At 37.8% G+C, this 14,158-nt stretch overlaps 1 protein-coding gene across 1 annotated transcript; it reads left to right on the top strand.

Annotated features, from left to right (window-relative positions):
• Positions 1-4,434: 4,434 nt before the first annotated feature.
• On the top strand, positions 4,435-13,941 carry LOC124171246. Its single transcript, XM_046550389.1, has 3 exons — positions 4,435-4,439; positions 7,170-7,984; positions 13,790-13,941. Exons 1-3 carry the CDS (start codon positions 4,435-4,437, stop codon positions 13,939-13,941), a joined length of 972 nt encoding a protein of 323 aa, XP_046406345.1.
• Positions 13,942-14,158: the final 217 nt, after the last annotated feature.

The raw sequence follows: 14,158 nt of genomic DNA, 5'->3' as shown, positions 1-14,158 counted from the left end.
CCTAAAGCCTGACGAAATAAAAGTTTTAAATAAAAATTGCCGATGAAACAGGATTGCTGACACATCTGCTATTAGTATGATCGAATTCATCAAAATGCAAACAAAAATTAACGTATAGTTCAGTCTCAGCTACTAAAACTTACCCATATCAGGCGCTAAAGTATTTGAAAAATTATTTGGGATGAGTAAAAGTCTCTAGGTCACTGCAGTAAATGTATCAACCTATTAAAAATATGAAAGTCCTGCCAAATCACCAGCATAAACACTTGTAAAATAAAACATGTTATCTCTTAGATCACACCTCCGATTTTATACTTACTTTGCATGAAGTCACCACCGCAAGAAATTTTAAAGAGGCAGGAAAGAAAAAACCCACAGAAATACAATACATATATTATGTATTTTCTATTGTCAACCACAATAATATTTCCAATTTTCTCTTCTATCCCACATCTAATTTAGCGAAACAATTACTTTTATTCTCTTTCGAATAGAAAATTATTTAAAAGAGGACTGGTCGATACATACAAACTATCGTCAATACTTTCTCCGATAAACGTCCACTATGACTGCACCAACTTGCACAAATCAAATCCACATCCACAAATATGTCACTTCTGCCACAATGTCTGTCTTCTTGGCGACAGGTAACAGTGAAGCAATGGTACCTTCCTCCAATCTGGGTAACTTCAATTCAGCAAGAATTTTCTCCTCGTCTTCTCGTCCAAGGCCACAGATTATTTTCTGATATCACAAGGTGCGATGTGAATCTCACACACCTAAAATTAATAAATAATAAAATACCATGTAACTTATTAGGTCAAATCATTTCCAATTTTTGGTATTTCTGCATGAGAAATCAAATTACTATAGGCTCGTAAATATAGTAAATATTTGTATGCCTGATATTTTTATTGTTTTAAACTATAGCATAAGATAATTTGAAATGATGAAAGCCGACGTGTAATACACCATAGGGCAAGCTAAGAAGCAATATTCGATCCTATAAACTTGGCAGCTTATTCCTAGTTTCTCCTTTAACCACACGTTTACCGAATGAATTAATACAAAAAAGACAACTAAAATGCAAGAATTTTCAAAAGAATTGCTGCTACAATATTTTGAATCACCATTTTTACTACTGCCCCTGTTAAAAATTACCCATTAGTCCCCATTGAAAAAACCTATAGGGAATGATATTCCCCATTAATTTCAATGGGGAATATATTGTCCCTATGGGTACTCAATGGGGAATATATTGTCCCTATGGGTACTCAATGGGGAATGAATATCTCTTATGGGTTTTCAATGGGGAATGAAAATCTATCTTGTTTTTTCAATGGGGAATGCCAAGTATTTTCACAACTTTTAGTAACTATGGGAAATATATATTTGGCGTTTAAAATACCTTAGTTACATATTTTGCCCATTATATTACGAAATTATTTTTTAATATAACGGATTAAATATCGTATTTGGAAACTAGCGCCACAACGACCGGCGGCCATCTTGCATACCAGTGACCCAGGAGCCATTGCAAATGAATTGTTTACATTCGTAGTTACTGTATTTTGTGACCGTTTTGTGACTTTGCGAATTTAGTTGTGCTGTAGAATCCTCTTTTACAAGCAAATTTACGTTGAAGTACGCAATGGAAGAGGAAAATAATCCGTGTTTCGCAGTGAAGACTGGCAAAAAGGCATCAACACATCTCCGCTGAGCTGACCATGTAAGTAAATGAAACATTTTTTCTATTCGTTAGTAAATCACCGAACATTTGTATGTATTGATACGATTAATGGACCGCTAATTTCATTTCAATAAGTATTTAAGATTATTAATTACTATGTTCACAGTGTAATTACAATTTAGCATGATCTTTCCTTTCTCGGCCATAGTAAAAATACAATCCATTAAGACCGATTAAGTTGAAATATCAGGGTTCTCGCAGAAGAATCCACTTTGTTCGCAGTCCATTATGGCATCCAGTTCGTTATGGCATTAAATTATCAATCACAATTAGCTCGTATACGAAGGGTATTTTCTTGAAAAATGAATAACCATCGGGAAGATATTACGTCGAAGAATTATAGTAATTAATAAGCTGTTCAAAACATTGCCATTGCAATTTAAATCTCTCCGATCATTATCATTTAGGTATTGATTTATACTTGAGTACATTTTTCACAAATGCCTAAATTGCAATGAAAGTCTCAAAGAGTTATATTGTTATCAATTGCTATAGAATGTTACTAAAATTGAATGTCAATTCAATTCTATTGAAATGTCAACTATTTATGTTAGGGGTTCCACTTACCCCGGTGTTCCTTACGCAGTTAACGGGTATACATAAATATTTATAAAAAAATAACCTGTTTGTTGAGCACAGAATAGATACTTGTTAGGAAGTTGAGCCTAGCATTTTGTTCGGCACGTTGATGCATGCACATAAATATGAATGCGTTAGAGTGGGAGTGCATAAATATGCTTGCAAGATGCCATGTGTAAATGTAATAAATAGGTAGATTTCCTGCAGGATAGGTTCATAGCAAATGATATAACCTTGTTTTTATTACTAATATTCTATATTTATTTGCAGGGACAATGGAGAGAGTCTGGAGTCAGGATGACAACCTGAAAAGGGATATACCAACTAGACTAAAGCAAGTTATCACAAAGGCATTTGCCACCAAAAGTTGTGACATGGTTAAATACCAAAGGAAGAAGCTACTGAAAAGTAGCAAATAATACTTCACATGTCTATCCAGACTGATGATGGATGCAAATGCTACCAGCTAAGATATTGATTGTTCATTCCCTGTCAGCCTTTGTAATACTCGCATACCATTCACATCAATACCCTGATCGACCCCAAACACCACGAACTTTGAAAGAATTAGAACACAATTGTAATATTGGTTTGTATGAGACATTTGAAGTGGTATTTGTTAACCAATTCGGTCCAAATTTTGATATTTTTTTAATAGTTACTTGCTCTTTCATTTGCTTGAAGTATATGCTACCAACTATGGTTTACTGTGTGCAAAAATAAAAGCATTCAAAATTAAATTAAATACTTTACATAATTGGAGATAATTCTTTAGGGCTTGAAATGTTCCAAACATAGTGGCTTTTTGCACACATCATACTACCATGTGGATTCTCTTCTTATCTTTTTCTCCAAGCACACTACACGTTTTGCCATCCTTTTACCTTTACTTTTTTGGTATCTGTACACTCCAAGGAATGCCTGGTGTTCATTATTGTAACATATCCTTCTTGTCCTTCCATTTGCAGTAATGTTATTACTGCAATATGATATGGCTTCACCTTTTTGGAGTTTTAATTCGTCTCTATCTTTAGGCATATTTTTGCATTTAGATCACAAAGTACAGTACATTAGTCCCTAAGGTGTGTAACTTGTGAAACAAATCTGGCGAATTATACCAATTATCAACATACAATTAATATCCTTTGTTTATAAGATTATACGCGGCCATCAAATCCAATACTACCTTTGTATTAACAGGAATATTGTTTACTCCATCATTTCCAACATACATTTTAAAGTTATGTGTATAACCATAGCTGGAATTGCATAATTTGTACAGTTTTACCCCAAATCTTGCCCTCTTTAACCTTTTGTATTGTTAAAGAGTAGCAAGCCTGTCAACAAATTTATGTTATACAATGTAAAAATGTTTAATTTAGCATTAAATTCATATCAATGGAACAATTGTTTTTATTCATTCTGTTTTATTAGGGAATTACAGTCCCTATAGGGAATATCTATCCCTATAGGGAATAGGTGTCCCTATAGGGAATGGGTGTCCCTATAGGGAATGGGTGTCCCTATAGGGAATGGTAGTCCCCATTGCCAATTCCCTATAAGGAATTTTAATGGGTATTTTCAATGGGGAATTACAGTCCCTATAGGGAATAACTGTCCCTATAGGGAATGGGTGTCCCTATAGGGAATGGTAGTCCCCATTGCCAATTCCCTATAAGGAATTTTAATGGGTATTTTCAATGGGGAATTTTTAACAGGGTGAATAGTACTATAGTTCTTCAGTACTGAATAGTTCGGGATGTTGATGCATCAACATCCCGAAGCCACTTCTAACTTAAAATTACATCCAAATAATTACAGCGAGAAAGAGTACATACCTCACAGTTTTTCGTGGGGGTGAAATGTTTTCTTCTTATCGCCCAAATGCACTTCTTCTTCAACTCAGGATCTTTTGGAAAGCTAAAAACTTGAGCCATGTCCCGGAGTTTCCATTACATCCCGACATTACACACACGGAAGGCATTTTTAACAAAAATATCTCACAAACACGTTTCTGAAGCCCAGAGAATGAAATTAAAGAATAAGGGAAACTTCACCATTACCAGACACTATTTTTCACAAACTTAACCACAAAAATCCCTGAAATGAGGTGAGACGTGACGTTAACCATGTCATCTCCAACGGCTTGTGAAGGCATGTGATCTTTCTAGGAGGATATGGCACGATGACACCAGATGGCACCACCCGCGAAAGAAAATAGTCCCAGACCGAATACAGTTTTATCGATGAGATACAATTTTATCGATGCATATGAATTTGCCAGTCCTCTTGCATCTTTTTTCGTCATTAAAGGAAATAAAGAAACAAAACCTTCTAAGTAACTTCCTAAGCGCGATTTTTGTATCTTGATTGTCCACCCTCGTATTTAGGTACGAAAACTTCCTGTGCCGTCTGGGAATATGTTCACAGCAAACGCCAGATTTCCCTATTTTAATGATCATTCATCCATTCGAATTTATACCCAGAAAGCTTAAAAATAAATCATATACTGGTCGATGTGAGCAAGGGTAGTAAATATGGCGGCTATTTATGCTAATTTTGTAAATGCACGCGAAATACAGACGTATTACATATGTAAAATTCAGTTTCTATCCGCGAAATATACACATGGAAAAATGGTTCACAATACATGAAAAATACAAAACATAGTATTTGCACGGATCAAAAGTAAAAGCGAAGTTTGATTTTTTAAACAATATTTTAATGTAACTGTTTAGACAAAAAATTAAATTCTCAATTCCGCGGCTCACTGTCGCTAGGGAAGTGAGTGGGAGTGATACAGTTATAATTTCGTTGACAGTAAACCTCGGCATTTCGTTCGAGACTACGAGAACGTGCTGTAGGAGGAACTCCGGCATCTACGCTAATAAACAAAAGGAAATCCGTTACTAACTAGCTACTGATGTATAGTTAATTTTATATTTGTTTGTATTATTATACTTATTGGAAGAATTGACATAGTGTTTTAATCCTCGATAACCGGTGCGTGTGTATGGTGTGCTCAACCCGAAGCTATGTTTTGCTGGAAATGTGCTTCAATCCCACACGTTATTGCGATTCGTGCAAGCCAGCTCCAGCAGTTTCCTGTCACTGGATTATTAAGGTAAGGTATGATTTATCTTTTATTGTATTGTACGCCTACATAGACTACATTAATTATGTTATTCGAGTATATTTGGATAATATAATTATTTTATGTTTGGCTATTGTTTTCCTTTTTTGTTGAGTTATGTATCGAGGAGACTAGTGTCTATTGAAGTTATATGGTAAAACATAGTAATGTCAATCTTGTACGTATAAATTAATAGATTATGCGTCGTATAGTAATTCCGTGCTTCGCGGCTGAAGTTACATTTTTTCTTCTCTTAATTAAGAGCAGAAAAAATTGTTTAAAGGAATGTTTTCGTTCACGTGTAAGTTGTTTTTTGTCGCTGCCCATACAAAAAAATCTGTGCTGTGGCTGTACTAAAGCTGCACTGTAACTGTGCTAAAAGGGCTGTACTGTGACTCTACTTAAACTGCACTCGAATTGAAACATCACAGTACGGTTATAGCACGGTCAGAGTGCAGTTGCCATAGCACAGTCACAGCGGAGTTGTCATAGCACAGTCACATTGGAGTTGTCATAGCACAGTCGCAGTACAGTTGCCTTAGCGCAGTCATAGTGCAGTTGCCATAGCACAGCCACAGTGCAGCTGCCATAGCACAGTTTTTACTGTAATACTCTTTCCATGAATCAATAATTGACAGTCTTGATGTGGCTATTACATTCCCTGAACATCTTATTGAAAACAAGAAGCAGAATTAAATCAATATAGGCCAATTAGCAGAGATATATAGTTCCCTTTTTAGGTGTTTGAAGATTGGTTGCCTGATCCAATCAGAAAACCGCAAAGAGATAACAGTGGCCAAAACGACTACACTCATTCGAATGTTGACTAGTCTAAGGAAAGATAAACCATATTCCTAACAGACACTCACTGAATTTGTTACGTTCCATTTCCTTAATATGAACAAAGTTTATGGTACTAAAAATATTGCTATCGAAGCACTTAGGTTCTATGAGAAAAATTGACAAATCCTATTCTGCACATCAACGGGCACTCAACATAAAAACCATCAAAATTTACTTCAGTGCTATTTGTCTAGTTGCCACAAATATCTATGCCCACCTCGATAGTTTTTGTTGATGAAATTTCAGTACTAACGCCGTGGAGCACAATAAATGACAATAAGATATGAAAATAAAGAAATTTATTAAATACAAATATACTCATGATTATAAACATAAAAATGAAAGTCTTGTTAAGGCATGGCCGCTCAATTCATTTGCCTCTTTGGCTTCCTTCCTGAAATTAAAAGGAAATCACATTACATACTGATATCTAATAAAGTGTTACGTCAAAATTTGACTGTTTAAGTTTGTCTGAATTTAGTTTTAGAAAGTTGAGTACTTACCCCCAGCAGCAGAGTATAAATAAAGATGTCTTTTTTAACTCTCTCGTGCTTCGCAAGGAGTAGATTGCGAGTCGTCGGAATCAATCGTGGAAAGTTGATTCATCGCGAACCACACGGATTTCAGCAAAATCGACGATATCACTTCACCAGCAAGAAAAATTCCCGGCTAAGTAGCTAATTTTGATGTAATTGAAGTAAAGTTCACTTCTTCACGTTCTTAGCGTCGATCTTACATCGACGCATCCATCGTACAGCGTAGAATTCAGAGCACGTAAACAAGTAATGTTACAACCCAATTTCTCCATATTTCCGGTGCAACCGCGTCGGTTTGTTGGTGATGACAACAGTTTCTTATTGAAAGGATCTTGCTTCGAGCCAGCAAGGCCCTGCTTAGGGAACGCGTGCATCATACTCGCCTCTCACTCCACCGCTGCTCCGAAGAACTATACAAGATTCACTTACAGTTGAGCAGCTCATTGAATGCAACCGATTGGGACAAGATTGAGAAGATAACTTATTTCACATCTCAAAACGTGGAAATAACTGCCCGAAAGACGCAGATAAAGAAGTTCGACAAGTTGCAAAACAGGCAACACCCTTCAGATCAACATCTACGGGATAGATCTGTGGTTAACCTGACCGAGAGAGTACTAGACGACGCTACCACCTCAGTGCTATCTAAAGGACATAACTTCGCCATAGCTCCCAGGAATTTACCTATGGAGAGGATCATCACGGAGGTTGAATCTGCCATTAGGAAGCTCCCAAAAGATGACGCCGCTGAAATAAGAGAGGATGTCTCTCACATTCTCCGCACTGCTAAACCACCTAAGCAAAACTTATCCGCTGCTGAGAGGGAAGCTCTGTCAAAACTCAAGAGCGATGAGAGCCTCATCATACTGAGAGCGGATAAAGGCAACGCAACCGTTCTCATGACCAGAAAGGACTACAACGAAAAAATCTCCCAACTTCTGGACGATCCTGCATATCAGCAGCTGAAATCGAACCCTACCACCAGGATAGAGCGACAAGTGAAGGAACTCATCAAGAGGTCATCCATCCCTCAGGAGACGCAGCGGAACCTCATACCACGTGCCGCAAAACCACCAAGATTATATGGGTTACCGAAGATCCACAAGGAAGGAGTTCCACTGCGACCTATAGTGAGTCAAATCGGTGCCCCCACTTACCTCTTATCAAAGTATCTCTCTCAATCATTGCAACAGTTTGTGGGAAAGACTGAGTCCCTTGTGAAGAATTCTGTCCATTTCATTGAAATCCTAAATAGCACCACCATTACTAAGAACGACCTCTTAGTCAGTTTTGACGTCGTTTCGCTGTTCACCCGTGTTCCCGTTAAAGACTCAGTAGATATTATCAAAGAACTCACAAAAGTTGGATTGCCTAAAGATTTCCCGTCATTAGTGCAATATTGTCTTGAGAACTCGTATTTTCTGTGGAACAATAATTACTACGAGCAGATAAAAGGCGCAGCAATGGGTTCGCCTTTGTCACCAGTGATAGCGAACCTGTATATGGAGCAATTTGAGAAAAAGGCACTGGCCTCTGCGAAGCACAAACCATCCCTTTGGATTCGATATGTGGATGATACCTTTATCATCTGGCCCCACGGCAAGGAAAATCTACAGGAATTCCTACTGCACCTGAATTCCCAACACAAGGATATATAATTCACCATGGAGTTAGAGAAAGACGGCCAGCTACCTTTTTTGGACGTCTTGGTAAAGAAAAGGAGTGACGGTCACCTCGGGCACTCTGTATATCGGAAAGCCACGCATACGGACCGGTATCTAGACTATGCCTCGCACCACCATCCTGTGCAAAAGGCATCCTTGATAAATACACTTTTTCACCGGGCCCGCCGCGTTTCGGATGCTGAGTCGCTGGCAGAAGAAGAGAAACATCTAATTGCAGCATTGAAAAAGAATGGCTACCCGGATTCGGCCCTGAAAAGGACCATTAAAAGAAAACCACTTTCAAGTGAAAAAACGGAGGACGAAAGAGCTTGGGCCGTCATTCCCTACGTCGCAGGGACCACCGAAAGGATTGCCAGGGCCCTGAAAAAGCACGGAATCACCACCAGGTTTAACTGTACGACAAAAATTGGTGACTTGCTGCCCACAGCCAAAGACAGACTACAGCACGACCTTCATGAAGGTGTTTACAAGGTCCCTTGCTCATGTGGAAAAACATACATCGGTGAGACTTGCCGTTCACTCAAGATACGGATGCAAGAGCACCGAAGGGCAACGAAAAACAGGCAATTCCAGCTGTCTGCCATATCGGAGCACGCCTGGACCCCGGGACATGACATTAAGTTTGACGACGCCAAGATAATAGTGAAAGAAGGCAGATATTTTCCCAGACTCACCCGCGAATCCATTGAGATAGCCCGGACGGACAATTTTAACAGAGACGACGGCTACCATCTGGATGCCCACTGGAGGAGGCTCATTAGGCGGACCAATAGGAGAGCGGCAGCCACAACTGGCGGGACTGACCCCCTATATAAGGAGGACGAAAATCGTGGACCGGCATCATCTTCGACCTGAAGACGCTGGCAGCAGTGCCAGCGAAACTGTTGTCATCACCAACAAACCGACGCGGTTGCACCGGAAATATGGAGAAATTGGAACCTGAACACCGCGGAAATCTACGTAGTCACAATGTTACAACCCGTTCAACACCAATGCTGTCCAACAAAGATGGCTGAGTATCGGCGGAAGTTGTTCTTTTGACCATGCTTTACCAAAATAATAAGCAAGCTGGAGCTATGTATAGCCGCGGTAATGTCAACATAAATTTTTATATAATTTACGCATTCATATTCTCATGGAAATGATAGTTGATCGTAATATGAAATAATATAGGAAATACTTTCTCCCGTCAATGACTAGTTTAAGTCCAGCCCTGTCACAGTGCTGTTTGAGCCATAGTACAGTTCCAGTCATGTCACCCAGCCCAGTCACAGCCCACTTTTAGCCACAGTACACTTCCAGTCATGTTTTCTAGCCCTGTCACAGTCCAGTTTGAGCTATAGTACAGTTCCAGTCCAGTTACCCAGCCCAGTCACAGTCTAGTTTGAGCCATAGTACAGCTCCAGTCATGTTACCCAGCCCAGTCACAGTGCAGTCTGAGCTCTAGCACAGTTCAAGCACAGTGATCCAGCACTGTTACAGTACAGTTGTTCTCGAATTCTAGCTGCCATAGTACAGTCTAGTACAGAAAAGTGTACTGTGACTGTGCTAAACACAGAGTTTAGTCCAGTTACAGTGCAGATTTAGTGCAGTCACAGCACAGATTTTTTTGTATGGGATGTTTATTACCACAACCTACTGTATTGTAGTTCTTGCATTCCTAGTTATCCTATGCTTTAGTCATAATATCTTTGACCGTAGACTTATCAGCGTAGCCTTGTCACTAATAGATTCCTCGAGGTTCCGAGCGGTTTTGCCCTCTACTTCTAATTATTTAACGAACAAGAAGTATTGGTCGTGTAATATCGGTTCCCTTAAAGCAAAATGTAATATTTCTTTCATCTTGAAATGCAGTCAATCAAGGTGCATTTCGTCATTATTATTAACACAAGATAAATACGTAATTTTCATGCGAAAGTTTGTCATTATATGTAAGAAAAAGGTGCGTACGGGCCAAATTAATTAATTATAATTTTCTTTTCATGCTCTTTCGCGCATACCAAATGCCAAAATTTATCAAATGCCAAAATTTTTAGGAAGAAGTGTGAAGCACTGACCTATTGATTTAGTACATAATGGTTCAAAAAGAGAGTTTGAAGTTGGGTCAATGCTTATTTTTTAGTTGTATTATATTATAATTAATGTATTTAATGGATTGTTTTAAAATTGTTTTATTGGGATAATGTTAAATTCTTAGTTGTATGTGATTAGAATTAGGGTGTTATTTTTATCATGGATATATATTCTGGTTCTTTTTCTCTGTATTATGTGCTTCCTGATTTTATGTTACCACCCGACATTATGGTCGACTTGTAACAATTTATGTAATAATAATAATAATAATAATAATACCCAGCAGGCGACGATGTAAATAGCTTGGCCTGGACAAGAGGAGAATGGATTACGGAAAAGACGACGAAGCAAAGCCAGAAGACCAGGTGGAATTGTTAATACCGAGGTAAGCTTTGAGGGAAATTTTTTTTACCATAATGGAGAGGTTTCTTAAAGTTAAGCCTGAAATTATCGGTTATGTATGAAATTTATTTGTTTGAAAATTTGATATCACAAGTTTATATTTTTTCTGTGTGAGTCATCCGCTACTAAATCATGGTACTAATATATTAGTATCATGTAATAAATAAGCATACCAATGGATTCACGTTTTCCTAGTTAATTTATATTTAAAAGTAGTCATATGATCTTTTCTCATATTTCTCATTCTTCTTAAGAGAAAAGCTATTAATTTTGTAAAATGAAAGCATATCCCCAAAATATATGATTTCTCAAAGGACAAGGTCAAATTTGTGCTAGGTGGGACCTCGACATGATTGGTAAATGAAAAAATTTAAAACTTATGTCTGGAATCTAGCAGAGAGGCCAAACTTTCATTTGCATTCAGAATACAGAATTAGTACTAAAATTACAGACTTCACAGAATACTGACTGCCTATATGAATTGAAAAAAAATAAAATTGAAAGGCCTTGAACTCCTATTCAAATCTTACAAAAAGATATATTTTTGCATGACTTTTAAACTTGACTTCTTCTTTTCTCCTTTCAGAAAGTGGCTAATTGTGCAGAGTTGGTTTCCTGAATTCAGGTTTCTTCTTGTGCAATGGGTTACAACGCTTGTTCCGTGCTAACATTTTTTTCTATTTTCCAACTCAAACCATTGTTTGTACTTGATTTATCTTTGTGCCATTTTTTAAAAACTAAGTTTCACCTACTGTTTGCTGGCCCTTAATGCTTGTTAGCAATATTCATGGCCACACTTGTTATTTGTGTGAATTATTTTATTTTTCTCTTTGAATAAATGTTTTATTATCTGTATGTTCTGGTTTCCTTAATTTATTCATCCGTTTGATCCATATTGATATTAAGTGGATGTGGGTCAGAAAATCAATATGTATAATTCGTGTACGAGGGCCTGCAGATACACATGTATATTACATGTAAGGATATTCAGATTTCCAATTTGTAATACGCATGTATACATACATCCTGAGGGACTTTTGAGCCACTTTTACGTGAAATATACAGACGTAATACGATTGTATTCCATCTTATACATATGTATAATTCATGTATGGGTATTCAGATTTCCAATTTGTAATACGCACGAATACATACATCCATAGGGACTTTTGAACCACTTCTACGTGAAATATACCGATGTAATACGATCGTATTCCATCTTATACATATGTATTTGGTCACGTATTTTTTGTGTATTATTGATGTAATACAAATGCCGTGTTATCTGGGAAGCACCAGTATCAAGACGGCCTTCCACAAATGAATTCATGCCATTGCTTGTGTTGTTATACAAAAATTGAAATTTTCCCAACATAGATATGTATACACAAAGAATAACCATTTCATTTTTTTACACAACAGGACAGAGAATGCATCTACCATGCATTCTCTGTCCTGTACCTCTCTACCATGCATCAACCTATATTACTTAAACACGTAACATGGTCAATAATATTTACACATAATTTTAATTAGGAATTGATGCAAAATGTCAATTTTATTTATCAACATTATACATTCTTTGAGAAAAATAATATTTTTCCTTTTATTTTCTTAAATTTGTAAATAGGCTGGTACCTATATCATTAAGTAGATTGGTTCCTAGGTATAGAATGGACCTCTTAATTGATATTAAGTTTGGTTTGGGAATGATTGCACATCATGCATAGGTTATGTATGGGAAGAAATTTAGCTTTCAAGTTTTCCTTCCATAATATCCAGGTTAATTATGCAACATATCAATGAATTTACAATGCCGATACAATTAACTGAATTCTACGGTCATGACTGTCAATTGATTGCCAATGTAAGCTAGCAGAATTGAGAATGACTTTTCGCAAGGTATGTGTTTTGCACTCAAGTTCAGAGGAGGATTCAGCATCACATTTGGTGACATGACCTGTGTCTGGGGAGTATGGAATACCCCACGGGAGAGAGTGGCGTTTTTACAGCAGGGAGTGTTATGCTGTACGATAAATGCAAGTCAAACTTCTCTCACGTTTGGGACTTTTAGCCATGTATTTGTATATACACTCCATTAACTCCTTTACAACGATGCCTTAAACTAACATAAATTATAAATTTTTGATAAAATTGGGGGTGGGACCACTGCAAAAATTTGTTACTGCGAGTTCCTTACCTCCATTCAGCCATTTATGAAGTTTCTAACATTACCATAGGGGAATTAAGAACCCTTTTTAAACGGTTTTTATAAAACGCTCACAGCACACCATTGAGTGCACAGCGATCTCTCAATGTTTGCCCAACACACTATACTTGCTCTCGCTATGAATAGCTTTGAAAGTTTTGAATTCGATCGATTATGTCAGCATGAATTTAACATGAAACGTTGACTTATAGCTATTGAGATACGTTATTTTTTATTGTCACTTTTGCATTCTCCGTAACTCGTGAACTGCAACTCCAACAAGAATAATTGCGAACATCTATGCTATTAACACATGCATGCTATGTACACTATTTAACTTAGTCTAATTATGAATTTTTTTATTGTTTCACCATAAGTCACGTTATTCGTGTCATTTACGAAAAAAAATTCAAAAGTAACCATACACAACCGTTAAATTAAAGCCTGCTTCCCTTGATATTTATATTTATATTCGAACCGCTCCGCCGTCAACGACGCAAGATGTGACTTGTAACGCGAGATGGGAGACAACACGGCGTGTGGCTGGCTGAAGAATCCCCAATTGTAACATTTTGTTAGAAACAGGCTACCTCGCGACATGGGGACGCGAGACAGACAAGCAGACGCCGGCCGGGGCCGTGGCGTTGGCGGGCAGTCGCGGAGGGGATGGAGGGGAAGCAGATCTGACAAAAGGTGCCGGAGTGCCTTCATCGTGGAGGCGGCAGACATAGTAATCAGGGGTGGGAGCTAGGTTGACGGGATGGAAAACACGAAGATGGGTGGCGCCAGGGAAGGAATCGACCAGGGGAAATCAAAGAGCACGTTTTCTTTAATCACGCGCAGTCATTACGTGGACACCAACGGCATGTCACGAGCGCGTCAGTGCTGTATTTCCTATAAAGAGGAGGGAGTACGAAAAACATTGTGGTTGGTTATTCATCAGGAGGA

This window comes from Ischnura elegans, chromosome X (assembly GCF_921293095.1).
Source record: "Ischnura elegans chromosome X, ioIscEleg1.1, whole genome shotgun sequence".
Lineage (NCBI taxonomy): Eukaryota > Metazoa > Arthropoda > Insecta > Odonata > Coenagrionidae > Ischnura > Ischnura elegans.
Note: the sequence above shows the minus strand (reverse complement) of the source record. Positions and strands in the feature narration are given on the sequence as shown.

Bases quoted from the DNA above. Each gene is read 5' to 3' on its own strand.
- LOC124171246 (XM_046550389.1), top strand. The intron at 7,985-13,789 runs GTGCCCCCACTT...ACATTTTGTTAG, and splicing joins ACCTATAGTGAGTCAAATCG to AAACAGGCTACCTCGCGACA.